Source organism: Camarhynchus parvulus, chromosome 6, assembly GCF_901933205.1.
Source record: "Camarhynchus parvulus chromosome 6, STF_HiC, whole genome shotgun sequence".
NCBI classification, from domain to species: domain Eukaryota; kingdom Metazoa; phylum Chordata; class Aves; order Passeriformes; family Thraupidae; genus Camarhynchus; species Camarhynchus parvulus.
In genome coordinates, this window is record NC_044576.1 from 14,238,297 (window position 1) to 14,263,802 (window position 25,506).

General features: G+C 43.0%; 1 protein-coding gene across 1 annotated transcript; it reads left to right on the forward strand.

Moving 5' to 3' along the window:
* Window positions 1-1,449: 1,449 nt before the first annotated feature.
* Window positions 1,450-24,909, forward strand: LOC115905033 (dual specificity protein phosphatase 13-like). The gene is made up of 4 exons (XM_030951079.1): window positions 1,450-2,050; window positions 15,753-15,944; window positions 16,629-16,849; window positions 24,552-24,909. The coding sequence occupies exons 2-4, from the start codon at window positions 15,754-15,756 to the stop codon at window positions 24,764-24,766; spliced, it is 627 nt and encodes a 208-aa protein (XP_030806939.1). The 5' UTR covers window positions 1,450-2,050; window position 15,753; the 3' UTR covers window positions 24,767-24,909.
* Window positions 24,910-25,506: the final 597 nt, after the last annotated feature.

Genomic DNA, 25,506 nt, shown 5'->3' on the forward strand with positions numbered 1-25,506 from the left:
CCAGGAAATGCTGCAGAAAATGCTTCTAAAGAAGAAGGTGAGTTACCAGCTAAGGCTGGTGCAGGAAAATATTTGACAAAGTTCAAAGTATTTGTCTGGCAGTTCAAAATTACAAAACTTGGGATTTTCTTTCTCAAAAATAAAAGGTTATTAACATTGCAACATCATATTCTGTGGCAGTTGCTTTTGTGAGGTGGACTGAAGTGAAAACTGAAGACACACAGGAATGGCAAGGGAGGTGTTGACAGGCATCAGGCTTTCATCTTTGTGTCTCTGGGCCACCATAAGAGCACTCAATAGCTACTGTCATCTGATGGATCAGTGCTGCCTGGAAACTATGTGAAGCACATCTGGCTTTTGGTTCCCAGCGGACAAGCATTTGCAGCACAAAGCCAGCACCAAAGCCAGCTGGGCATGGCAGTTTGTATTCCTAGTACCAAACTCAGGAATGCAGAGGCATGAAAACTCCCCACTATGTGAGCTGGCTGCTCAAAAACAGCACAGCAGCAAGGGAAAACATTCCTTGCAATTTCCAGTATTGTCTACAAGGCTAATTTCTGCCTTCAGGACAAACAACTCAGCACCTTTTATAATGCTCTTAGGTGATACCTACATCTTCTTTGTAGGCCAGACTATAGGAGTCAGAGCACAAAGCAGAGTATTTGGCACTGAGGATCTGAGCATCATACCAAGGATGTCTCAGGGGATTTTACTTTGGACTAACCCTGTAGATTGGACATCCCTGAGCAGCAGTAGAGCAGTACAGGAACATTTCTTTGCTTTAGTTCCCTGCACAAGGAAACCTTCTCATGAGCTCTAGGGCTGCTCTACTAAGGCAACAAAACCTCAGTAAGTAGGAGTAGCCAAATTAGTAGTATGCTTCAGACCCAAATCAAAATTTAATATGAATGTTTCCATTACCAATTAAATCTCATAAAGTGATTCAAACTTACAGAACAAGTCAGGGAAAATCCCCCAGTGTATCTATCTATAGAGATCCTCCCAGCCTCAAGCAGAACTACATTTTCTAATCCTTCCCCCTCTCAGAAGCAGGAACCAACCAGCCATTTTCAGGCTGGAGCAAAGGGCAGAGCTCAGGAGTCAATGGGGGTACTAAAACAGGGGCATATTAAACACATTTCACAGGATACAAATTTACCGTGCTTTTAAAACATTGACTGGAACAACTGGAAATCTGGAGTTTACTCTGATGGTAAAAATACTGTAAACACAGCAAAGTGACACACAGAATGCAACTTCTCAGGTTGCGATGCCTTGGGCACGGTTTTTCTCCCAAAGGCACGCTCCGCATCCCATCCCATATCATCCCGCGCCCCACTCCACATCCCATCCGCGCCCGTGGCTCTGGCTGCCGCCGCCAGGTGGCGCGGTCGGCCCGGCGCGCCCCCGGCCGGTCGGGTTGCGCCGTGAGGATCCCGGCGGGGCCGCGCCGAGCGGCGGGCGCTGCCACCCGGCCCCGAGCCCCGGACCCGCCTTGGCCTCTCTGTTCCGAATTCGGGTTAAACCCCGGGGGAAGCGGGGCAGGCGATGCGGGGCCTGTGCTCGGAAACACGGTCGCCCTGTCTCGCCGCGGGCGGCCCGCGCCGCCTGGCAGGCTAGGGCACGGCAGGGACGGACCCGCTGCCTCCCACATGGGCTAAGGCCGGCCATCCCTTCACGGCTCTCAGCTGGGCTGAGCAGCAGCTGCCCCGCAAGGAGCAGCCGTGGCACTCCGCGCTGGCGGGGCAGCCCTCGGGCTCCGTGTCCCGGCAGCGGCCGCGCCCCCGGCCGGTCAGAGCCGCTGGCACCGCCTGAGCCCCGGCGTCCTCCACAGCCCTGCCCCGCAGCTGCCCCGGCTGCTGCTGCAGCTCCAAACAGGGTAGCGGAGCACGGGTTACAATTAACAGAATTAAAAATAGGTTTTGAATAAACTGAACACCCGGAGGGGCTAGAAATTTGTTGTGCAGGTGGCACGTTAGGAGGAAAGTGAGTGGTATTACTCAAACAAAGGTAATCCAAGACACCGCAGCGCGGGAGCTTCGACTACCAGGCAAGTACCTTTAATCTTGTTTACAAACCAGCCCCGGTGCGGTCAGCACCGGCACCGAGCAGTGCGAGCCCCCAGAGAGCTCCGCCAGCAGCGACCCCCGGCAGGGCCGGCCCAGAGCCTGGGCCCTCCTACTCAGGAACTCCAATATTTGTGAAATTAAGAGTTTGCTTTCCAGCTGGACTTACAGGCTGAGGATCTCTCTCTGAAAAAGATGCTAAAAAAAAAAAAAACAACAAGCCCATTTTATTTAAATACCAATCTGGCTTGTGTTTAAATTTCTTACAGATCTATCTTTAAGATAATAGCCGTGAAACATTGGATGTGGGTTTCCCTCCTCTCAGCTGATGTTCACAAGTCAATCCTGGGAAAGGAGAGGCTGTCCAGCCAGTTACACTGGAGAAAATGTGAAACAGACTATGAATAAAATGCTGTGCAGTTCAAAAACCAAACCTGGGAGAAACAAAATGAAAGAGTAAGAACTTTGGGGGGGGAGAGTCTTTTTTTTTAATACTAACTCTTTATAGTTTGGTCTATTTATGGATTATTTATAACTAGGATAGAATTTCCAGACAGAAATTGGATTTTTAATATCAGCAGTCTTCCTCAGAAAATTTTTATTGAGGAAACATGCTTGTATGGCTGTGGAAGCCATTGTGATGATTGGAGTAAAAGAGTACAGAAGGAGAAGACTGGGTTAAATTAATTCCTGCTAAATACCTACTAGAAGACTTGCTGTCTGTATAGGGAGCTGGAGACAGAATTGTACCAGGGTAAAAAGGATAGTGTGGCTATTTATAGTGCTGCCTTCAACACCATAGGAATTCAAAGGAAAACTCCAACTCAGCACACAGTCCTCTCATCATCTTCTTCTGTCAAGATTAAATGGGGCCTGAGATAATTTCCCCTACAAATCCTTTCTAGGAAGGATCTGTTCCTTTGTGCAACAAGGAACTACCATGGTACAAATCACTCCAGAGGCCGAGTCCTCCTCACCCAGCCAAATGTCATCACTTTGCTTTTGGTAGTCGGAGGAAGAGGAGAAGAAGACTCTTACAAGCCTCAGCACTTAAGCAGGCAAGACCAAAACATTTTGCCTGCTGTGCATCCTTTCTCCCCAAACTGTCCCCTGCCCTTCTTACACCGGGTGCTCTGGGGATCTTGCAAACAAAAGGGCAAATGTAGCTCCAGAACAATGCCCGTGCCAGGCAGCAAAGAGAGGAGTAGTAACACAGTACTGGCACACAGTCGTGGTCATTCCTGGTGTCACTTGAGAGGAGGCCCTTACCTGTGTGCCCCTCTTGCCTCTGCAGAACCATCCATCTCTGGGAAGGAATGGGCTCCAGTAGGTGTGTGAGGCACCTATTTATCAGTAGAAATTAGCTCTAATATGGAGAGTACAAATAAAAGCAGCTTTGGAAAGGGTATTAGCAGAAACCTGACTGCCACTCTAAAAAAAACATACACTCCTGGAGTTCCTTAGCTCCACTCTTCTTCTAGCATCATGGTGCCTCAGATCTTTCCTTCTCATCTTCCACCTTCCAGTTTCTTTTTAATAAGAGCTGCTTTTTCATTCTTCACAAAGCACTACGTACTCTCAATGCTCCTCTTTTGTAATTCTGTTACCAAGCTGTCTGCTAGGTGGGGAGCAGAAGGTGCAGGACTTGGTGCTGCCTTTGAGGTACAGGTAATTATTATGTGCATCTGTTATTATGGTTGCTGCCTCAACAGGTGGAAAACATGCTGTTCTCTGATAGGTTTGCAGCACTCCATGCTCCTGCCTCGTCGTTTCTCTAAAGCCAGTCGTGTGATGTTCCTAAAATAATAAACACAGCCTCACTGCTGCCACAAAAACCCCTGGTAAATATATTTTTATGGGAATGAAGTATTAAAGGATTTGAACACTTACTCACTGAAAGCAAAATATGAGCAGTAAGGTTGGGTAAAGATTCAAAGGCTGGTTTGCTTCCTTTCCCTGGGGCACATCAAGGCTGTACTGTTTGCACTTCAGAGATGGATAGTGGGGAATTACTTAACCTGAAATGATGGAAACAATTCAGACTATAATAATACAGCATAAGAGTTTCTCATATTACATCTATTCCCCATACTGCTGGCTATACTCTGCCTTCAGATTCACGTGCACAACTCTCATTGGAATCTGGAGGAACTGTATTTGAAGCCAAAATGCATTTCATTGTCTTTCTGAAGTCTCTCTGCAGCTTAGTGGCTAAATTCTGAGCTCAAGAGCTGGGAACAAAGCTTGTCTAAACATTTCCCAGTGTCTGTCTCTGTGAGATTCCCATCTGTTGTGTTTTATTTTGAATTTCATCTTCCTACTTTCCTAAAAGCACAAAGCAGAAACACACATTTCCTCTGCCCTGGAGTGAAGGAGTCACCTAATTTCCCAGCAGGTTCTCTTAACAACATACAGTGGATCCAAGTTTGTCTAAAAATGCTACAAGCCCTTTGTGGAGAAGAAAGGGAGGAGACCAGAAATGTGGGCCAAGTTTCTGAGTGTTGTGAAAAGCCCTTGCCCCCCAAAGGGACTCCATTTCCTGTTTCCCCTCTCCCAAAAATGTCACCTGGGCTTGGGTTTTGTTAAAAGAAATATACATTGCTCAAGTCCAGGATCTAGGTCTTTGGTTTGTGCTTCCTGCTGACACTGCAGAGACTACAAGAGCCATGAATGCTCAGCCTGACTTTGGGGATTCAGATTTGCAATTGCAGAATAAATTAAATGGAGAGCATGTTAAGTGAGTTGGGAGATTGTTGTTGACCAACAAATCTTCATTAAGTTCCCACACCAAGCTGTGCTGCACCTCTAATGAAACTGATCATTGTTTTTCCTTCCATGTTTCAACTATTTTGCCACCAGGTTTGAGAGAAATTCAGACTTGCTTGAGGTTTAATTAGAGATAAAACACAATATGAATCCATCTTGCTCCATACATGCGCCCAGTTTGGAGCAGTTGATGCATCTTTCAAATAGGCCAAGTTTCATTCTGTTCCCCACCTGTACTTACTGCCTTGGTTTTTGCTAGTTCTTTTATTTACATCCAATGACTCATGGAGACTTTGTTCGCTGGTTTATGGTGACTTTCTGGATCACTGGTTTGCATCACCATTAGTGGTTTGCATCACCAGATGTTTTAGCTCAGGAGTTGCCAGCATGAACCCCAAGAGTTCATATGACTTGCACCTCCCAAAAGCTAAGCCTGTGCCCTGAATAGCAAGCTTTCACAGGATTACAGCAAAGTCCTGTTCTGATGATCTTTGGGACTGAAGGGAGGCTACCACAGCTGCCTCTGAGAGCCTTCCCTGCAGACCATTAGAGAAATATGGCTCCATAGGTATAACTCAGATACCAAGTTACTCTGCTGTATGGCTTTAAAAACACTCTGTCCAGTTTAGGCCAGAGAGGTTTAAGGGAAAAGTACAAAGTAAAAATGAGGAAATACTCAGCAGTACTGAGAATGACACAGCCTAAGCAGAGCAGGATCCTCTGCTCCAGACTGTCTTTGCCATGAGGGAAGAAACAATTACTGTCTCTTTTAAGTATAGCATAAGAAACAAAATGTACATGCAAATATAGCATAAATGGGGAAGTTAGCCTTCAGTATTATCCTTTGACAGATACCCTTCATGGTGGCCAAACTACTTGTTGGCCATGGAGCTTGGCCATGCCCCATACCACACTGTCCTCTGAGTCAGATAGCACTCAAAAATTTAGATAGCCCTCAACCTTTTCCAATCATAAAAGAACACGTCAATTATTTGGATCTATGCAGTAGCACCCCAGCACACAAACTTATGGGTTTCCAGCACTTGGGCACCGCAGCCTCCCCTTCACAAAGGTTCCTGTTTTGTCCTAGCTTGCACTGAAGAGTGCAACCACAACAGCTGCTTTTTAATAGGATTTGATTTTTATCTCTTTTTTTTGTTTTTTTGGTTTGTTTTGTTGTTTTTTTGTTTTTTTGTTTTTTTTTTTTGTATTAGACTTTACCTGTTTGCTATGCTATGGAAGAAAATACGTTCTGTTTTTGTAGTGGGTGATCTATGACATTTGGGGACATATTTTTAACCACTAGCTTGTTTTAGAAAAATTGTAAGAGTTAACCTGGAGGACAAATTATCAGAAATACCTATAATCCCAAGAGCTAACACAATTGCTGGGAAATTCTAGACCTCAAATCAGCTCTGCTACAGAATATGATGAATTTCTATTTTTTCCCCTCCACAGACTTAGTAGCAAGATTTTACAATAAGAAGAAAGCAATTTGCTTAGCTGACTTGGGATTTAATCTTCCCTTGCATCTCTTAGACTATACATACATAAGCAAGCAAGTTTCAGCTGTGTTCAGTCTCACTCTGACCTCTGTCCTAACTTGATTTACTGGTTTTAGTTCTCAAATAGTGTATTACGTTATAACTCAAAGGATCTGATTAGAACTAGCCGGTATTTTAATGATTTGTGAGGGGCATCTGTGGCTGCATGGGTAGCATATACATTGTGTCACTGGTGTAGGAGGAATTTGCACTGATCATACCAGCATGCTCCAAGACAAGAGCGTGTCAAATTCCTATCAGCCTGAGTTCACAAACTTCATCTGACAGGTGGCCAAGCTTGCACTGGGACTGACCACAGTTCTCATGGTGGGAATAAAACAAACCAGCTGGATTGCTTCTAGCCATTGCATTATGAGCAGATTTCCATTCCTTTCTGTTGTTCTGTCTTGCAGTGCTTAAGAAGGTGTTTATCCTTCCCAGTTTTGTAGCCAGGAACCTGGGCCACAGGAACTTGCAATCAGCTCTGTCTGTGGTTTATCCTTCTGCCAGAAGACACTGGTGTGAAATACAGGCTACTGGAACTAACCTTCCAGACCTCCAAGTCTTGCCGTGGCTATCAAATTGCTAGCAAGTCTCAGATCAGAGAGGCTGGGGTGTGAGAAAGATAAAGAAACAATTAGACAGCACAGTTGCTTTAAGGCCATAACGTCCCTGCATTTAATAAGAGATTATACTATTTTTTTAATTAACTGTAATAAAAAGACTTGCAAGCACAGAAAGAATGGTTTTAGGAGCACAGTGATAAAAGGGTTTCTTATCCTTGGTTTGATTTTATGTGTTCTGAATTCTCTTTTGAGTATTGAAGTCAATATCTGCCAAAGCATTCCTAAAATCCTTGCCCCAAGAGCATGGAAGTCCAACCTTGATGGTTACTCACCTCCTGTTGTAAGCTGCCTTTTGCTCACTTGTGGTGACTAAAGGCTTTTGACTCACGTTAAACCCAAGGGCAACTCTTCACTCGGGTCCAGCTATCGCTAGCAGGGCTTGGCAGCACTCTGCCCTTCAGCTGCCTCCAGCTCAGACCTGGGGAGAGATACAAAAATATCATCAAGCTTAACTTCACCATCTGCCCCTGTGCAGTGGGAACCGCCCTGTTCCTCACAGGATCACTGAAGTAACATGTATGAAAGGCATTCCAGTGCCCAAGAAACACCAGGGAATCTTGGCTGTCTGCCTCCTGCTGTTTCCCATCTTACTTCCTAACAGGTTACTCAGCCCTCCTGCTATGCCAGTGTAGGGGATAAGTGTCTGCTCTCTCCTCTAAGTTGGGTAGCATAGAGCTGTCTTTGTAGTGTTGGTAGAGACCACAGGACAAGAACAAAGAGCAGTGAAACTTCTAATGCCCTCAAACAGAAGAGACACAAGAAAAAAAAAAAAAAGAAAAAGCAGCAATATATTGTTTTTGAGATAGAAGAACATACCAGAGCTAGTCACAGGGGAGAAAGGCTTTGCATTGTGCCATCCTTTTCGTTAGATCCTTGGGGCAGAAACCATTCATTTGTAATGGGATTCTTTGAATTCTGAAGCCTGATGTTTTCAGTTCTGGGCTGGAGGACACTGCTGTATTAGTTATTGTTAACAGCAGCCTCATTCACCTTCAGATGTGGGCTGCTAAACTCTCTTGGGCCACAGGATGATGACTTAAGGGGCTGCATTCCAACTGGGGTTTTGTGCAAGGCACAGTACAGGAAATCCTTGGCCTCTAAACCTTGCCAAAGCAGGAAAGAAACATGACTTCAGGTCATTTAGAAGGTGACCTGGGAAAATTAGGTGAGGCTAGACTAAGAATATGCAACATGGAGTAAATCTGAAGAATGAAACCATAGCTGAGAGACTGGAAACAACACCCAAGTGACACTTTGTCCTCCTTTGAGCGAGCTGGATGCAGCACACCCAGCAACCCACCTGGCTTTCTCACTTTGTGCTCAGTTGGATGTTTGCTGTCCAAATCAACACCCCTTACATAGCAGACTGTATACAAAGTAGTGTAGGACTTGGGCTCTGTGGTAGTTGCAATTTCAGCCCAAACAGCCATGGAGATGGAGCAGAGCTTGTGCTACAGCAGTAACAGGCTCTGTCTCCCACACAGTGACAGTGTGAGGCTGAAGAGCATCACAAAGGTGAGCCTTCAGGCCACCTGGTCTGCATCAGAGAACAGACTCAGCACATTTCAGGCCATCTGTGAAGAAATCCAAGCTTGTATGTCTCCCCAGGGTCATGCTGTACTAACATCATCCAGTAACGAGAGCAATGCACGCTCCCTGCAAGTGCAGGCAGCAAATACTGGTAAAGCATTGCTACAAGCCATGAGAAAGCAGCTAGGATTTATGTTGTTCAGGAAGGGTGAGGACTTTGGAGTACTTGTACCAAAAAACCAGTGTCAGCCAGACAACCCAGCTGGTTCTGACTGGCAGCTCCAAGAGAAAAAGTGGCACATGTTGCTCCTTATTTAGAGCAACCTGCATCAACTTGCCAGCCTGTCTTTCAGAAATGTTTCATCCTTCAACTTTTCAGTAAGCTTCGAGGGTGCTTTTAGGAGGAAAAACAGAGTTTACCAATTGAGAGAATACCAGTTTTCACCCCCAACATGTTATTGCTGGAGGCAAGAGAGATACAGTGATGTAACAATTCTTGAGCCCAGAAGAAGAGCCAGCCTTAACACAGAACAACTAAATTTTAGGTAAGCTTGTCTTCAAGTGTAAGCATAGTGATATCAAGTGTTTCATAGCATGTCTAAGAACTGTTTAGTGCTATAATGCTATAGATTGGGATTTCTGTTTTCTTAAGAAGTAGTGAAAAATGTCAGTATTGAATGGAGGAAGGAGTTAGAGACTGTCAGAACTGACAGTGAAGTCTGATGGCTGAAGTCCATTGCAGGAGAGGACACCAGCAAAAATATTTGAGTAGGAGCAGTAGCCTGGCTGGGAGCTATAGAGACTCTCAAATGTGGGCATGGTGCTGCAGTCATAAATAGCATGGAGATGTGGGAGATGCATTTTGGACCAGCTACTATCTTTGGGTCATATGAAGTGTGTCTGCTGGTCTGCCAGATCAGGTTGGGTTAACAGGGGTAAGGATGCAGTTGGCAGCTGAGAGCAGAGGTACCAATGGGCTCCAGAGGGCCTGGTTTTGCAGCTGAAGTGTGCTCACAGCCAAAAGTCACATCTTTGCTGGGCCTAGGGCTGGAAGGGAACCAACTTTGCTTTACTTGCTCTTGCTTGCCAATAGCCAAGTCCAGGTCCTTAGAGCTCTACAGTGCTCTTGCTCCAGCTGATGACTCATGAACACCTAGTGCTGGGAGCAACACAGCTCCCTGTACAGCCTTAAACTGTTTCCCTGAATATGGAATGACATCATTGCCACCTGAGGGCTCAAACTCTGGTCTTGGCAGGTAAAAGCCTTTTGGGTAACCTAACATTGGGGTTCTTGCTCTCAATGCATATTTATGTAATGATTGCTGGATGTCTGTAATTAAATGACTGTAAAGCACTACCTAAAATGCACCAGTAATAAATTCTTAATAGCTGATGCTATAACAAGCAGTTACACAAAAGAATATATCGTAACATGCAGATTGTTAACAGTGTCTGGGCCTGTTTAGTGCTCAGCTTTACATAGTTACAATGCACACTATTAAAGAGCACGTAAAATTTGTAACTAGTAAAAAAAGGGCAATTCAGAAACAAAATATACCCAAGCTTCAGTGGTGAAGAAGGCACAGAAGAGCTTGGAGTGGATAAACTACCTGTTATCTCTGCAATCCTTGTGGTGGTACTACCTATCAGCCATGGTTTCTGTAAAGCATACTACATGTAGACTCCTCTGCCTGGCAGAGATTCTGTCCATGCCTCTGTCCTGACTCATAAACATGGTTAGGATCCCACTTACATTACAAATATGTGACCAGGTACAGCAACTCATTGTTTTCCATTTTGTGAGGAAAGGATGGGTTAGGGAAAATTAATTTTGCTGCTCATATTTTTCACTTACCCACTCAAAGCTGCTGTGAGAGCAATAACTCTACAGAGTTGGTTTCCCATGGCTAAAGAATAAAATAAACATACCTTCAAAACCCAGAAGAGTTAGCAAAATCAGCAGGTGGCCAGGTTTTGCGCACTTGGTACAACATTGCTGTACATCAAAGGATGGCTCAGTCTGTCTAGCCACTGTCAGGAGCTGCACACATGGCTGGTAAATACAAATGTACTAAGCAGCTGATGACAAGAGAATATTTTATACTACAGTCACAAAAAAAAACCTCCAAGGCCACCCTGCCTTAGGGCCTGCATGCTAATGTACATCCTGAAACAGTCAAGACTATTAGGTTTGAGAATTAAGCCTAGCCCAGACATGCTATGAAAAAATTAGACATTTTTGAGGCTTCTGAGGCCTGGCAATCCATAACATCAGTGGAAACAGTGGTAAATTCAACATATTTGAGAACCAGGATGGGTTGATTAAATTCTTCCTTACACTTGAGTTGTGTTTTGTATCAAAAATGTAGCTGCTGATTTCCCTGGATGGCACACAGAGAAAATTTTACTTTGACAGTGGGGAAGCATGATAATTCCTCTAAAGTTAGGACAGAAAATGTTCACTAATGCAGTACTGAGAGGAAAAAAGTCAAATGTTTTTGCCTTCTGCTGCTCAAAGCTGTCCAGACTAAATTTCTTTCTGTAAAGAAAAATTTACTCCGCTTCTCAGCATAGGCCTGTGAGCTGTGGAGAGCAAGTCCATCTAATTGATTTTGCCTCATCCCACCAAGTGGGTGCATTGCCCTAAATGCATAGCTGGGTTACACTTAAGGGTCTGGAAGCCTCCACTAAATTTGGAAGAGCTGTTCAGATTACATCCTCCAGCTGCTGAAGAGATTTTGTTACAAACAGTTGGCTACTCAGATACCTTGTGCCTCCCTAGACACTGCCTCTGTCTCAGCTTTCAAGTCCAGCCAGCCCTACCTCAGTCATTGCAGTTTGATTCATACCATCTATATCTCGTAGTGCTCCTAGCAATTGATAAATTATGACTCCAGTGAGACTATTGGGTTAAACGCTGAGGAAGAAAGAATGATGACAGTAATACTTGTCATTTGTGTGGCCATGTAGCAACACAAAACCTCTCTCAAACATAGGTTAGCTTGGAGGAACCTTTCCAGGGGATAGGCTTTCTGAGAAATGTTTATGGCTTTTGAATACGTGATAGGCATGAACTTGACATGACCTATTTGGCCAAGCCCTGAGCTTCAGCCTGGTCTTTTACCACCACAAATCAGTGTATTCGAAGTATAGCCAGACTGATATCTTCACTGGGATGGCAAGGTTATAGCACATCGCAGCTTGAGAAAACACAGGATGGAGGCTGCTTTGTTCTCAGGATTTAAAGACTTGGAAATATTTTTACTAATGTCATAAGAAAATGGCTAAGTTCTACCCATACAGAAAAGCCAACATAGGCTCTGGGATGATTAAAATATTTGACATTTGATTGAAATGAGCACATTAACATCCTTCTAGTACACACAGATCCCTCCTTTATCTTGGCATTAGAAAATGCAAGGTAAAGGAGAGGTTGTAAAGGCTTTCAACTAGATATCCTAGACACCAGAGTTGCTTTTTCCTCCTGACTTACCACAGCATCATGCTGCAGGATTTTCTGCTGCTTCATCTCAGCCTTCATACCATCGTCTCAACTTGATCTTGTATCAAGGTAATGTTAAATTGTCAAATTACGCTGACTTTTCATTTTGTTGTTTAATTAAATATCACAGAATTGGAGAAATTGTATAAAAGGTGGCATATGTTTCCAAGGACTGAGACACCTGTAAAGGAACCTAAAGTCTTTTAAAGGCCCTCTCCCCAGCATGGCACTGAATAGCACCAATTCTGTTACAGATAAAGCTGCAGACACTGAATTCACTGAAACCCAACCAAAGGTGTATGCAGTCTATAGGGACATTTCCTTCTGGGCAGACAGGAATCCCAGTCATGAAGGAGATGTTATCTACCTCTCACAGGACTACTGTCCTTTCTTCCTGGGATAGTTGATATATAAGGAACCAGTGACCTGGTTGCTCTCATCACCCAACTGCAGCAAAGCCACTAACACACATCAATCCAGGGAGGTGGCTACAGGGACAGGCAGGGATGGTGGCACAAACAGCCTCTGTCATACTCTGGGTCACTCTGCATCATCAGAATGACCTGCTTGCAATAGGCCTCTGATTGCAATCCTCCTGCTAGCTCTAATTAAAGAAATTCTATTGCATAGTACAGGTACAATTACACTTGCAGAACCTGCCAATTCAAAATTAATATAAATATAATGGCAACATTCCTCATTTCTCCTATGTAATTGAATAATTACCATAATACAACTCCAGTAGAGCAAAGATCAGGAATGTTTCATGTCATCGTCATCCAGCATCATCATCCAGAAACCAGCATTTTAAAACTGCATTGCCTGTTCATACAACACTCATCTTAGAAACAGATCCACTACAAAAAGTCAGTATAGAGGAAGTGAGCTGAGAATCATTAAAAACATATTTTTTAAATTAACAGCCATCACATTATTACAAATAATCATTTTCCTTTCATGCTAATTTTTTTAATCTATCCATGTTCCTTATAAAACATTACACATTACATAGCATTCTTTTCCTTAAACATGTGCATTTCAGTAATGACACTTGCATGTATAAATTTAAGCTATATTTAAGATGTTAGACTGATGCCAGAACTGACTAGTCATTTATTCAGAAAAAAAAATCTTGTTTTTCTGTCTGTAAATTTTCTATGTAAAGCTATTCTTTTTTCAGTGCATTCAATATTCACCATATTAGTTGAATAGTCCTACTGAGGCCTCTCTGATTTTGAATAATTCACAGCCTGTTAGTTACAGTTATTTCACATTTGAAATTTGAACTCTAGTCCTTCCTTTTTATTGGATGTAGACTTTACACAAACTGATGCTATTCTCCAGTTAAAAAAATGTGACCAGAATGAAAATGAAACAAGTTATGAAACATGTTCCCTTTTAGAAACAAAACAAAACAGTCTTGGAACGAGCCCTTATCCTTAGGTCCACTATATGTCACAGTTATCTGCCCAGCTCCTGTGAGGCTTAGGAAAGCAAGGCTGACAGTAGCCTTCAGTCCTCTGAGGTAATAATTAAACTATTTATACAGTGGAAAGGGTAAGAGAAAAGGATAACAGGCAGTACTGAATAAGAAAAAAACAAAACAGTTTAAAGCAACTTTATAGGGAGTGAGAAGTGCCCTGGAGTGGCCATTAGACACACTGCAAGGAATTAGGTACATCAAAAAAGGGGAACATTTGCTGCAGATATTATGAGGTGGGAAGGATTGGAGAATGTTGTTATTCTTGAAAATACTTAATGAACTGGCAGATGGCCCTGTGATCAGGGCACAGGAAATCCAAGTCCCATTTCTGCTGCAGATCTCCTGTGTGGGATCAGAGAAGTGTCCAAGATCACCAGCAGGAGCCAGGCAAAGCTGGCACAGGGGACACTGGGGTGGCCAGTGTCAATGCAGCGATGAAAATTAATGGTTAATGTCTGTTCCAGTAGGGAATTCCTCCATGTCCCCTCTTGCATAAAGCCATCCAAAATGGGCAAGAACATCTGCTTTTGTTTTCCCAGTAAAAGCTGACACTGGAGGAGATATGCACATTTGGGAGGGGAGCACATTCCACAGTGGAGCTCTTTGTAATGCTCTTGTAACAATACAAGACCATTCTGGGAACATCACTTGGTGAAAGCTTACTGTGTCCAAGAGCCAGAGCTGCCATAGAGGTGGCGGGAGAAGGTATATTGAAATGACAGAGGGCTCCTCTTGGCAACTGAGTGGCAAGGCAGATCACCCCATGCATGGCAGAAGGGTGACTTGTAGGGACCACTCTGTGGCCTGACACTTCCCTCCTTTTCTATGGATATTTCAGGGAATTAGTTGCTCCATTTGCCCTTCAGCAAGGCACATATTAATGTGAAGGTGCAGTGAGCTCCCACAGCAGGCTAGCCTTCAGAGCCTCTTGCTCAGTCTTTGTGCATACAAATAAAATTACACTAAAATGTGAACTTAGGGCTAGAGAAAATATCTGGATGGGAGACTAGGAGAACATTTCACTACAGTTGGTGTTTGAAGAGAAATGGTCAATGTGCTTGAACTTAAATACAACCTATTTGTTAACAATAGATATGTTCGGCAGAAAGATGCAAGATTTCAGGTTTGCTGTCCTGGACTGTTTTACTCCAAATTACCCCTCAAATCATTTATGTACAAGACATGCTTCAGGCAGTGCCAGAGCAAGACTTTGACTCACTGACTACAATTTCACCCATGTCCTAGACAGGTGCTTCTGGTCTAAGACTCATGAGTTGACAGACTTCCTACTATCTCTGTAATGCAGATATTTGGGTCATTTTTAGCACATGCAAGAAAAGAAGTATAATATTTTCTTAGAACAGAACCCTGGGAAAAATGTAATTTCTATTACCCTCCTAAAAAATCCTCCCAACAGTTCAAATCTACAGCTAACACTGTAGAGGAACCACTATTTCAAAAGAAATGTACCATATAGAAATAGAGTTATTCCAAAGATAAAGTGATGCCTAAAAAAAAGTGTTTCTCCTTGTAACTGAAGTACTTGCTTCAAGATTAGAAATGGGATAGCTCTTGGAGGGAGCAGAGAGGAGAGGAATGCAAATTAAAACAACTTACTAAAAAGATTAGTCAATGCTCATATAAATGCTCAGCTGGAATCACTGTAACTCATCCAGATTTTTCTAACATGAACATTTCTCATGAGGACAACCAGTATGGCCAGTAAGTACCATTGGAAAGAACCAAACTACTCCTTACAGAGTTTTCCCCATTGAAGTTGACAATTAATAGCTAACCAGTGAATAAGATTTTGCATGACCGATTCTACTCAGTCCAGATCAGTTTGTTGAGCAAATCAGAATACAAATCAGATTAGGTATATATAAGAAAGCCTTAGTTACCTGGTTAAAGGAAAACCTCAGCATACCAGGTTAATTCTTTGTTTCTACACCCTTTGAGTAGATATATTTATACAAGACATTTTCCATAGCATTACCTCTTTCCATGTGAAAGCAGAAGCCTTGTGCTGGCACATCCAGGGCTGGGCTTTTTCTCTGTGCTAATAATAGCATTTAGAATCCCAGACAGTAGTAGGAACTTCCCTGTTTCCTATGAAGAAAATAATATTTTAAAATATAATGAAGTTTTAATCAACTTTTCAACAAGGTAAGAGAAAGAAAGGAACCTGTCAGAAATATCTCTGGCTAGTGGTGAATATCTTTTCTCACCTTTCAGGATGGCCTGGGACTCCTTGTGCAGCCATGACTTACGGCGGCCTAGGATAAGAAGTGCCTCAAGCGGGATGTCTGACAGTGGGAGCAGCACTGGGACACCATCCCTGGAGGAGCTGCGGCGCCTGCTCTGCACACGCACACACCCCACAGGGCACGTGGATGAAGTCTGGCCAAACCTTTATGTGGGAGACCTGTAAGAGACATGAAGGGCTGAAGGTTATTGCAACTCTTCTCCCAAATCTTCCACTCTTTATTTAAAAACAGACAGCTAGGCAATAATCTGGGTACCTCTCACAACAGGTCTAAAGTGTTGAACAAGATTGAACTATGCATAGGATGCTGCAGCATAGAGAAAATGCATCCTAGCTGACTAAAAAATATCCTCCGCCTCCTGGTTTCTCCTCCTGCATTAGTGCAGAAGTGACACACTGCAACAGCCCACTGGAGCTGAGGCATTGCTACTTCAGGCAGTCATGCCAAAGCTGGGTGAAACAGGATCGAGCTCATTTTCTCCTCACTTTGCCAGATGGCATCAGCCCTCTGAACTGATGAATACTCAGCAGAGGTGACTTGGTGAGAAAGTCTTTGAAATCAGAAAACCCTTAGCTTGTACAGAAATATCTCCACCACCACCTTTCATCAGCTGAGAATCATCTAAACATACGTTTGGGAAAAAAACTGAGGGAAATCTAAGAGTTAGTTTCTTAACAAGTCGCTTCTGTCTTAAAGCATTCTGATGAACACTTTGAACCTGATCAACCTGTCAAAAAAATAGCCACTACCACTTCCTGCAATTGTAACAAACTCCCCATCAGCAGCACGTTCTTCCCTGCGTTGCAATGCACCAGGCAAATCTAATTCCCCATCTTTCCTCCAGGTATGTCGCTCGTGACAAGGCGCAGCTGAGCCGCCTGGGCATCTCCCATGTTGTGAACGCCGCTGCCGGCAGGTTCCGCATCAACACTGGGCCCAAGTTCTACAACGACTTGCCTGTGCATTACTACGGAGTAGAAGCAGAGGACAACCCAAACTTTGATCTCAGCATTCACTTCTATCCAGTTGCTCACTACATCAGAGAAGCACTGAATTCCCCAAGAGGTAACTAGACCATCTGTGCATGTTGCATATTTTCTGCATAGTAGACAAGCAGGGAAAGGTATTAAATATTATTTAACATAGACCAACTCACCTGCATGTGGGTAAGAATGGAGATACCCAAACAAAGTAGCATCCTACCTGCCTCCTGAACTCCTACTGGTAGTTCTCCTGTTTCACTGAAACAGGGAAGGATGCACTAAACAGGCTTTTAAAGGGGTTCTCCCTATGCCTAGTGTTATTCATCAGCAAAAGACAAAATAGCAAGTGTCCTTCATTACCTACAGTGACACACTGACCTGGGAAGAAGCACATTATTTGATATTTTCAAATTAGTGATGGGATTTAAAAAAAGACAAGGGCAAGTGTCATATTTGAGTAAAAAGATTCAACAACAATGCTACAATCTGTGCAAGTCCTACAAACAGAACGGGGAAGAACTTGCTAGAAAGCAATTCTATAGAAGGGAGATCAAGCAACATCACCAGCCTGGAATAATGTCATGCTGTTGCTAGAAAATAGGAAGACAACCCACTAAATCCTTAGATTCACTAAATACATGCCAGGTGCAACACAGAGGCTTGGGGCCAATGGGAGATCATTATTATTAAGGGCAAACCTTCACAAAAGCAAGTCATCACTGTGCCATAAAACTGCACAGATACTACTCAAAAGTAAGTGATTTAATAACAGTTGTACGCTCAGTAAAACTGTTTGCTTGCATCATGGTGAGCTTTAATTGCAATCAGGTTCCTAAAGTACTAACTATCCAGCTTAATTGTATGCATTGGTAGATCTGATCCACACCCTACTAGCCAGGAAGGGGAGGCACAGTAACTGCAAACAGGGTACCTTCATGCTAGGTACCTGTGCATTTCCTGCTCTTTGGAGGGCTTGTTCTGTTCTGTTAGAAAATACTTGTCCTTGTGCAACTTAGGGCTGCATTTGGGGAATTTGGATTTTCACCCATTTTTATTACAGCATACGCTATTTGCAACTGAAGTCATTATTGGCAGTGCTCCAGAGAAAGGTAAGATCCAAAATCTATTCATGTGTGTAAAGGCAAAGTTCCAAATCAATTGACAAAAGACAGAAAACAGCAGATGAATTGTAGAAGCCAAAATAGCAAACAAAACTAGTGCTTTGCAAAGTGCATGCCGAAATACTAAGTTATGAATGCAGAACAAGTTACAGCTCAAGGCATATTTATCCCTGCTCCCATGCTTTTAGTATTGCTTTACTGAACTCCATATGGAAGTGGAGTTCTGGGAATGGAGACAAGGTGAAATTTAATCATATGCTGTCCAGCTGTTGCTGACATTCATCATTTTGAGGAAAGAGCAACAGTTTAGAAAATACATAAACAAGATGTTCTGGAAGCATAATTTTCTGAGGTACAGAAATTTAGCAGCTAAATACCCATGACCTGTGCAGGGATGAGACAGGGAAGGGATTGTTATTCATATCATTTAGAATAAGAAAAAAAGTGGTGTTTATTATAAGCAGTGAAATTGAACAACAAAACAAAATATACCAGGTGACAAGAGGCCTGTCCATATTAAATACAGGAAGTAACAAGGTACTACTGCTTGGTTCAGAAGTCATTTAAGACTGCTGCTTAACTGTTACAAGCAAGTTCAACATCAATTTTTTTCTTTAACATAAATATATTATCCTTTTTACCTAAGAGGACAAGTCAAAGTTAAGACTGTATGAGGCACAAATGTATTTAAAACTAAGAATCAAGTACTCATTAGAATTAGATAAGAACTGTTATTTCCATCATGCTAGAAAAAGAAATCTGATGCTTTACACTACAAGTCCAGAAAACAGCACAGACAGATTTATTCCAGATTCCTACCTTAGCTGAACAGAATATTATCTTTGATGATGTAAGGAGTTAATTTTTAAGGCAGTTTCTTAAAACTGAGGTGTCAGAGTGTGAGCAAAAGGAAGCAGAGACTCGCTCCTACTTGGGAGCTGTTCCTGTCACAGTGGTCAATGGCTGGATTGCACCCTGACTTCCTTCATAGTCTTTGTTGCAGAAATTAGACAATATGTGCACTACTATTGCAGCCATGCCATATCAGCATTATTTTATGATCCCTACTTCCTTGACTGCCTTTCCTTCAGCACAGCCTGGCAGTTTCTTTGCCATGTAACAGAGCTGTTTGGGAAGGCTCAGACAAGAGCAAACAGATACACAATCTGTCCCCTTCCTACAAGGAAACACATGGAGTTGGGAAAGTACTAGCCTTCTCCCTCATGGTCACGCTCAAAGGACAACACCTTGAATATCAGTCTTGACCCTTTGAATGGCCACCTGTGCAATTTTCATTTCTTTGGAGTGCAGCTAAACCTGAAGTAAATCAGCAGGGCTTTGTGAAGTCTAACAGAAGGAGGAGGGAAAGAGAACTTGATGAAAGCATGTCATGAAAACAATTAAACTAAGACTGTGCTGAGACAAAGATTCCCAAGTAGAGAGCTTTGCCTTTTATTGACCTCTGAACATGTTTAAAACTATCAGGTTAAAACCACCCATTAAAATCTTGAAATGGCAGACTCTCCAAGTCATTTCCCTTCCTCCACTTCAGTAGAGCAAATGAAAAGCTAGGCTCGCTCTCCTGTCACGTTCTTGTTGTGGGAGTTATGAAAGCTGCTTAACTTTGGAGAAAAGGGTCTTCTTGCTTGCCTCCACTGTAGGTGCATTACATACATCAGTCTGACCTCCCACTCTGCAGCAGATGACAGCTCTTACCTGCTCTGACTTTCCACTATTTAAAGCTCTCCGTAGGCTTCTTGCTATTTTCAGCTGTGACAAAACAGATACTGGATTAATCAGGAAATAGGCAGTGGATTCTGCACCTGGCTAAAACCTAACAGGAGATGAGAAAATAGTAGAACAAGCCTCTAGGGCCCATTAGCCCAGCTGAGCTCTCCTGCTGAGCAGAATACTTCAGCTGGATCCAATGGAGTGAAGGCAGCTGGGACATTGACTAAGGGTGACAGATCTGGAGCCTTGTCTTAAGCCAAATTGAATCCATCCTGCAAGAAAGCAAGGGCTAGTTTAGGACATTTAGCTCATTTAATGATGATTAGCAAAAGGACAATAAGTTATTATGTGTTTTAATGACTGATCTTGTTCAACAACATTGAATTTCCTAACTTGAATTTGGCCAACAAAGTTGAATGTGCAAACTTTATCCCTAGTGCAAAACCTTTGATGTTAGTAGAGTTACAGCAGGCTTGAGCTGGATAGAATATCCATAATCCGCTGTTAAAAACCAAGTATTATTGTTCTGCACAAATCCCAGACAGATGACAGTTATTGTCTGCCTCTGCAAAAAGTAGCTTGAGATGTGTGGTGCAAAATTTCAAATAAGGATTGCAAGATTTAATAATGCCAGAAGCTAAGTGCCCCTACTTCTCCTCAGTTAATCCCATTATTCCTAAGGGATCCTGTTTCATGCTCAGAGAGGAGGTTGCAACATGGTCCCCTAATGTGGGACCAGTCCAGCTTCTTTTTGCACTGTATGTTAAATCAGATGGGGGTGGGGAAGACAGAGTTGGAAGCTGACAGCTCATGGCATGGATTCTGTGGTGTGGGAGATGTGGTTATAACCTCCTTGCCTACCACACGGCAGGGGAGCTCTGTGAGCGCTGCTCTCCATGGCGGGGGCTCCAGCAGCCGCCCAGCAATCCCAGCCTGAGTGCTGGGACCTCTCAGCTGCGCCAGGGGCCGATGGAACGGCTGGAATCGCTCACCACAGCCAACCCACGATGGAATGTGTGGGAGCAGATGTGCCTCAGGCGCTGGTCACATGCAAGATGCCACCAGGGGTTCAGAGTGTCACTTCACCCATTTGCAGCCACTGCTAAGAGACAAGAGTCTGACCCTGTAAACAGAACCAAATAGCAACACAGCTTTTGTTTCCTTACTCAAGTTTAACATTCAATTTGTTTGCTAAAAATAATCAGACAGTAAATTCAAATCTGCTTTCATTAGAGCAATTTTACATTAATTAAATCATTTCACATGACTGATTTATCTGCAACAAACAAGTCATTTTATTGTCGGTGTACCAGCATTTATCATAGCCCTTGTTTCACTATGCACAGAGGTTAACAACGTTGGAATACATATTGCACTTGTAAGAGAGATAATATACCTACATCCTCATGGGAACAAGAGAACCATGCAGATTAGGACCAAGGTCAATACTTGGGGCTTGTCCAGGTTTTTGCTGAGACACCTTCTAAAGCACTTTGCTGATAGAAGAGAATTCTTCTGAAGTGCAGATAAGCCAGAGAAACAGGGAAGAAAATTCAGTGTATTCTTTTTGGACACAGTCTTCTCTGAGACAGAGACACAAAACAATAGAGAGCCAGCCTGTACAAGCAGGAGCCTGGCATTTGTTCTGCTTTCTGTGCCTCTAACAAAAACACAACAGGCAATATTTAACAGCAGCATTTATACCTGTGCTCAGTTTGGTCTTCAGTTCAAGACTGCTAGTGGGGCAGAGCATTTTCAAAGGCAGAAGTCTTCATACAGGTGAGGGGGGAAGGACTCAAACAATTTTACAAAAATTAGATTCAGGACATCAAGTCTCCTGTCCCCCACCCAGTTTATGCACAAATTTATATTTAATTTCAAAATATATAGTGATGCAAAATCAAATCTAACATCAAGGCCAGTTCTTTCTGGTTTTTTTTTTGTTTTTTCTTTTTTGTTTTTTTCCCTTATGATGCAGTTCAAACCATAAATTCTTTTTCTTTTAGTTTGAGAGTGCTGGTAGCTTAGAAGTTTTCAGACAAAGACAAAAAAAACCCCAAAAACCCGCCCCCCCAAAAAAACCCCAAAAAACCCCAAAAAAACAACCAGATGGAAAAGAGTGGTTCTGATTCCAAGAAAAAAATTCAGAACGTTTTATTTCTTGGCTTCTGTTATTTGGGGTGCACATTTTGGGTGAATGTCTGGATTTCCCATTCCTGCCAACACACTGCATTTAGGCCTCCTGCAAACTACTGAGGTAAAGATTTTTCAAAAATCTTGTGGCCTAGCCCTTTTTGTAGTATTCTTCAAGGTGAAATTGTGCTCCTGATTCCTTTATGCTCCTCTGAAAATCTCAGACCAGGGTTATTTGGATCCCAAGTGCCTCCTCTGGGGAAGATAATGCAGCATACATACTCTACAACGTTGGTGGAAGGGCTAATGGAAGTGCAGCGCACCAAATAAGAAGTCTGATAGAAATTCAAATTAGCATTATCTTTTAGCAGGGGTGCAAAACATTTCTCCATATGCCCATAAAAAGCAGGACTTTACTTCCAAGAGTTTACATGAAGTTAATGGAATTGACAGATATATGCAATTTAACTTGAATAAGGGCATTAATATGTCAGTAAATTCTATGAAACGGTATCTGGATGAGAAAACACAAATAGAAATTCTGCGAAACTGGCCTTATATTGGAAAACCTCTTCCTTCCCCAAAGGTTTTGATGCCTGGTCCAAGTCTGCTGTCACCAGAGCTGTTTTTGCCACTTCCTTGGAGACTATATTTGTCCCTTTATTTCTACTGAAGACACATCTATCTTTAGAGCTGTGCTCGGATTTCTCATGCCAGGATAATGAGAGGTGGCTGTGTCACATACATTGTGGAATTCAACACTTCTCTCAACCTGCTGGCCAGAGCAGCCTTTCACAACACATGCTCACCCTCTCTGAGCATGTGGCTGTGCCATCATCATTAGTCAGAACTAGAATGGTTGCTAAATAAACACTCTGTCATAAACAAAATGGGATTTAAGATTAAAAGCTGTGCACAAAGTACCCAGAATTAACACCTAGGGCGATGGGGGCCATCAGTCTGAGGGTTTTGTCTGGATGTAGGCTCATCATCCAACAAGGATATTTTTGTCTTGCTCCCTAGTAATAGAGAGATTAAGATGCTGTAAGCACAAACAAAACAAGGTACTCGCCCTGAAAAGCTGTCTGTTCTTTCTACCTCTCCTTACATTTTGCAGAGAAGCAGGATCTGAGATAGTCTATTCCATATCCAGAGGAAAAAAGTATCCTGGGATTGTCATTGCTGATTTTTCATCTTTTCTGGATATAAACTGTATTGCCACTAAATTGCATTTTGTACAGCTATACAATGAACCAACAAGAGACCACAGTTATGGGACAGTTTTAAAAATTAAATTTAAAAAAAGTAGAAAATACTTTGTTTCAAACTTGTGAAGATTTCCAGTGAAGAACTGTTCAGAAATTTCCATGCTAAAAAGAGATTTTCATTAGCTGCTTTAATGGGAGGTTGTCCATTTGGTAGTCAGAAGTTCATATCTGCTTCTAATCACTTGTTACTCTACTAATGCTGAGTTGCTGGGCCACAGTCTCTGTGAGAAAAACAGATCTGATTGCAGCAAAGGACAAGAGAGCTTGAAAATGTTCAGGCATGGTTATAATTGAGTAGAACAGTTATACAACAATTGAGTTTCACTCTCAATTAGAAATTTCTCATTTATCTTACCATGTTTGTGAAGCATTTTACAGTATTTACAGGATGCTAATTTTCAGGTTTCGGAACGAGCTCTTTGTTTCTATCTAGAGGGAAAGGACCACAAACCTGAATTCTTCCATCTGAGAGCAAAATTTTCCTTTAATTAAAAAACTTTAATTTCAAATAAGACAATTTTAAAAAATATTCATCTCCTTCCAATGGGTCAAAGTCACACATTAGAAACCTAGGAGGCAGTTGCAATACAGAATTGAGCTTCTTGGGCTGCTTCCATTCGTGATCACAGCAGGAAAACCAGAAGCAGAACAGAGGGAATGAGGGAGTTACCTCCTGGATCCCTGGAAGGTGTTCCCTGAGGCTTACTTACAGCAACAGGGGAAGGACTCATCATGTTACTCTTAATGAACTCCTAATGAAGATGCACAACTTGCACTGAAATCTCTGGAAAACTAAAAACATTTCATAAATTGTCTTCCTACTGGTCACTTAATAAACAGGGGAAAATAGAGGCTTTAGAGAAGGACAGTGATTAGTATGGGGGAGGCTACAGAAATAAAAATGCATTAGTAAGCTGATGCAAATGCCACATACAAACAGCTGTTCTTAATGATAATGCCCATTTTCTTCACACACTTCCAAAAAAGCCTGGGCAGCAGTCAGCACCCTCAGAAAGCATTACTGCCCCAAGCAAGAAGAAAGAAAAATTTGTGGAAAACCAGGAGCGTTGCTGTAACAGCAGTGAGCAATCCTGAGCATTGCACTTGTAAAATCCCAAGTTTCCAAGCCCTGTAGTAGTAAGTAACCTGCCAAGGCTGCTTCCCACAGCACAGCCATCAAGGATGAACTCTTGAAACTCTGCCAGCCAAGCACATCACTCCCAAAACCACACATGAGCAAGCAGGGACACAACGGATGGCAGGCTGGGCAGGAGGGATAAGGGTGTGCTGTCAGGCTGGCAGCTAAGCTCAAACAAGTGACCATGGATCCTGGAACACAATTAGGAATTTTCTGTCCCCAGCCAGTAAAAACCCCATGTTCCCCAACCAGGGGAACTACACCAGGGCTGCTCTGCAGGGCTGACCACATCTGCTTGCTGATCTCTAATACCAGCTTCCATCTCTGCTCCAGCACAATAACCCCCAGCATGAGGCCTGCTGGCATAATTGCAAATCTCTCTCCTTTTCCTAGGCAAAGTACTGGTTCACTGTGCAATGGGAATCAGTCGGTCTGCAACTCTTGTCCTGGCTTTCCTAATGATCTGTGAAGGTCTGTCCCTCACCACCGCCATTCAGACTGTGCGCTCCCACAGAGGCATCTGCCCCAACTCCGGCTTCCTCCAGCAGCTTCGGGACTTGGACCTCCGGTTAGGAAGGGGCACGGGCAGAGGAGCAGAGGCCTGCTAGTGCCAAGAAGAAGCTTTGTCTCCTGGCACCAGCCCAAGAGGTGTTGCCCTCTCTGAAGAATGCAAGGATGCTGTCAGGACTGCTCTGTAGCTGCATGGAGAAACTCTGGGGGAAGGCCGAGCATCAGCAAACTCTTAGAAACTGTCAGGCATGTATTTTTTGCATAAGCACACTAATTGGAAAGAAAATGGAATAAAGAAGGATTCAAGCTGGCAGTTTTGCTCACCTGGGCCTGTTTATTTAACTACTTGTTGGGCAGGGCACAGGGAGCAGCTGGGTTTTCATGCAGAATTAAAAGTCAGCACAGTCGACTTGAAAAAATACTTCTTACTTGCTTATAATTGCATTTATTTGGCAAGAGGGAAAATGACTAAGCTAGTAAAATAAAAGGAAATCATAAGGCTTTTAAGCAAATCTTTAACATTTCACATCCAGCTGGCTTAGGGTGAGACTGCAGGTTTTGCAAGCTGACATGGTCCTTTGGTCTGACGTGGTGACACTAGTCAGGATTCAATTCAAACCATGGGCTCCTTCTGCTATAAGCCATGAAGGCTCTTGCTGGATCTTCACAAGTCCTTTTTGCTTCAAATCTATGGCAAATACTTGGAACTTAAGGACCATGAAATCCTCAGGAGCCAACTTGAGCTCTGAAGCAGAAGCTGCACCCTGGGGCCCAATTGTCGACAGCCTCTCTGCTGGTCAGAGGGAGGAAGGTGTCCCCTTGCACACATGGAGCAAGG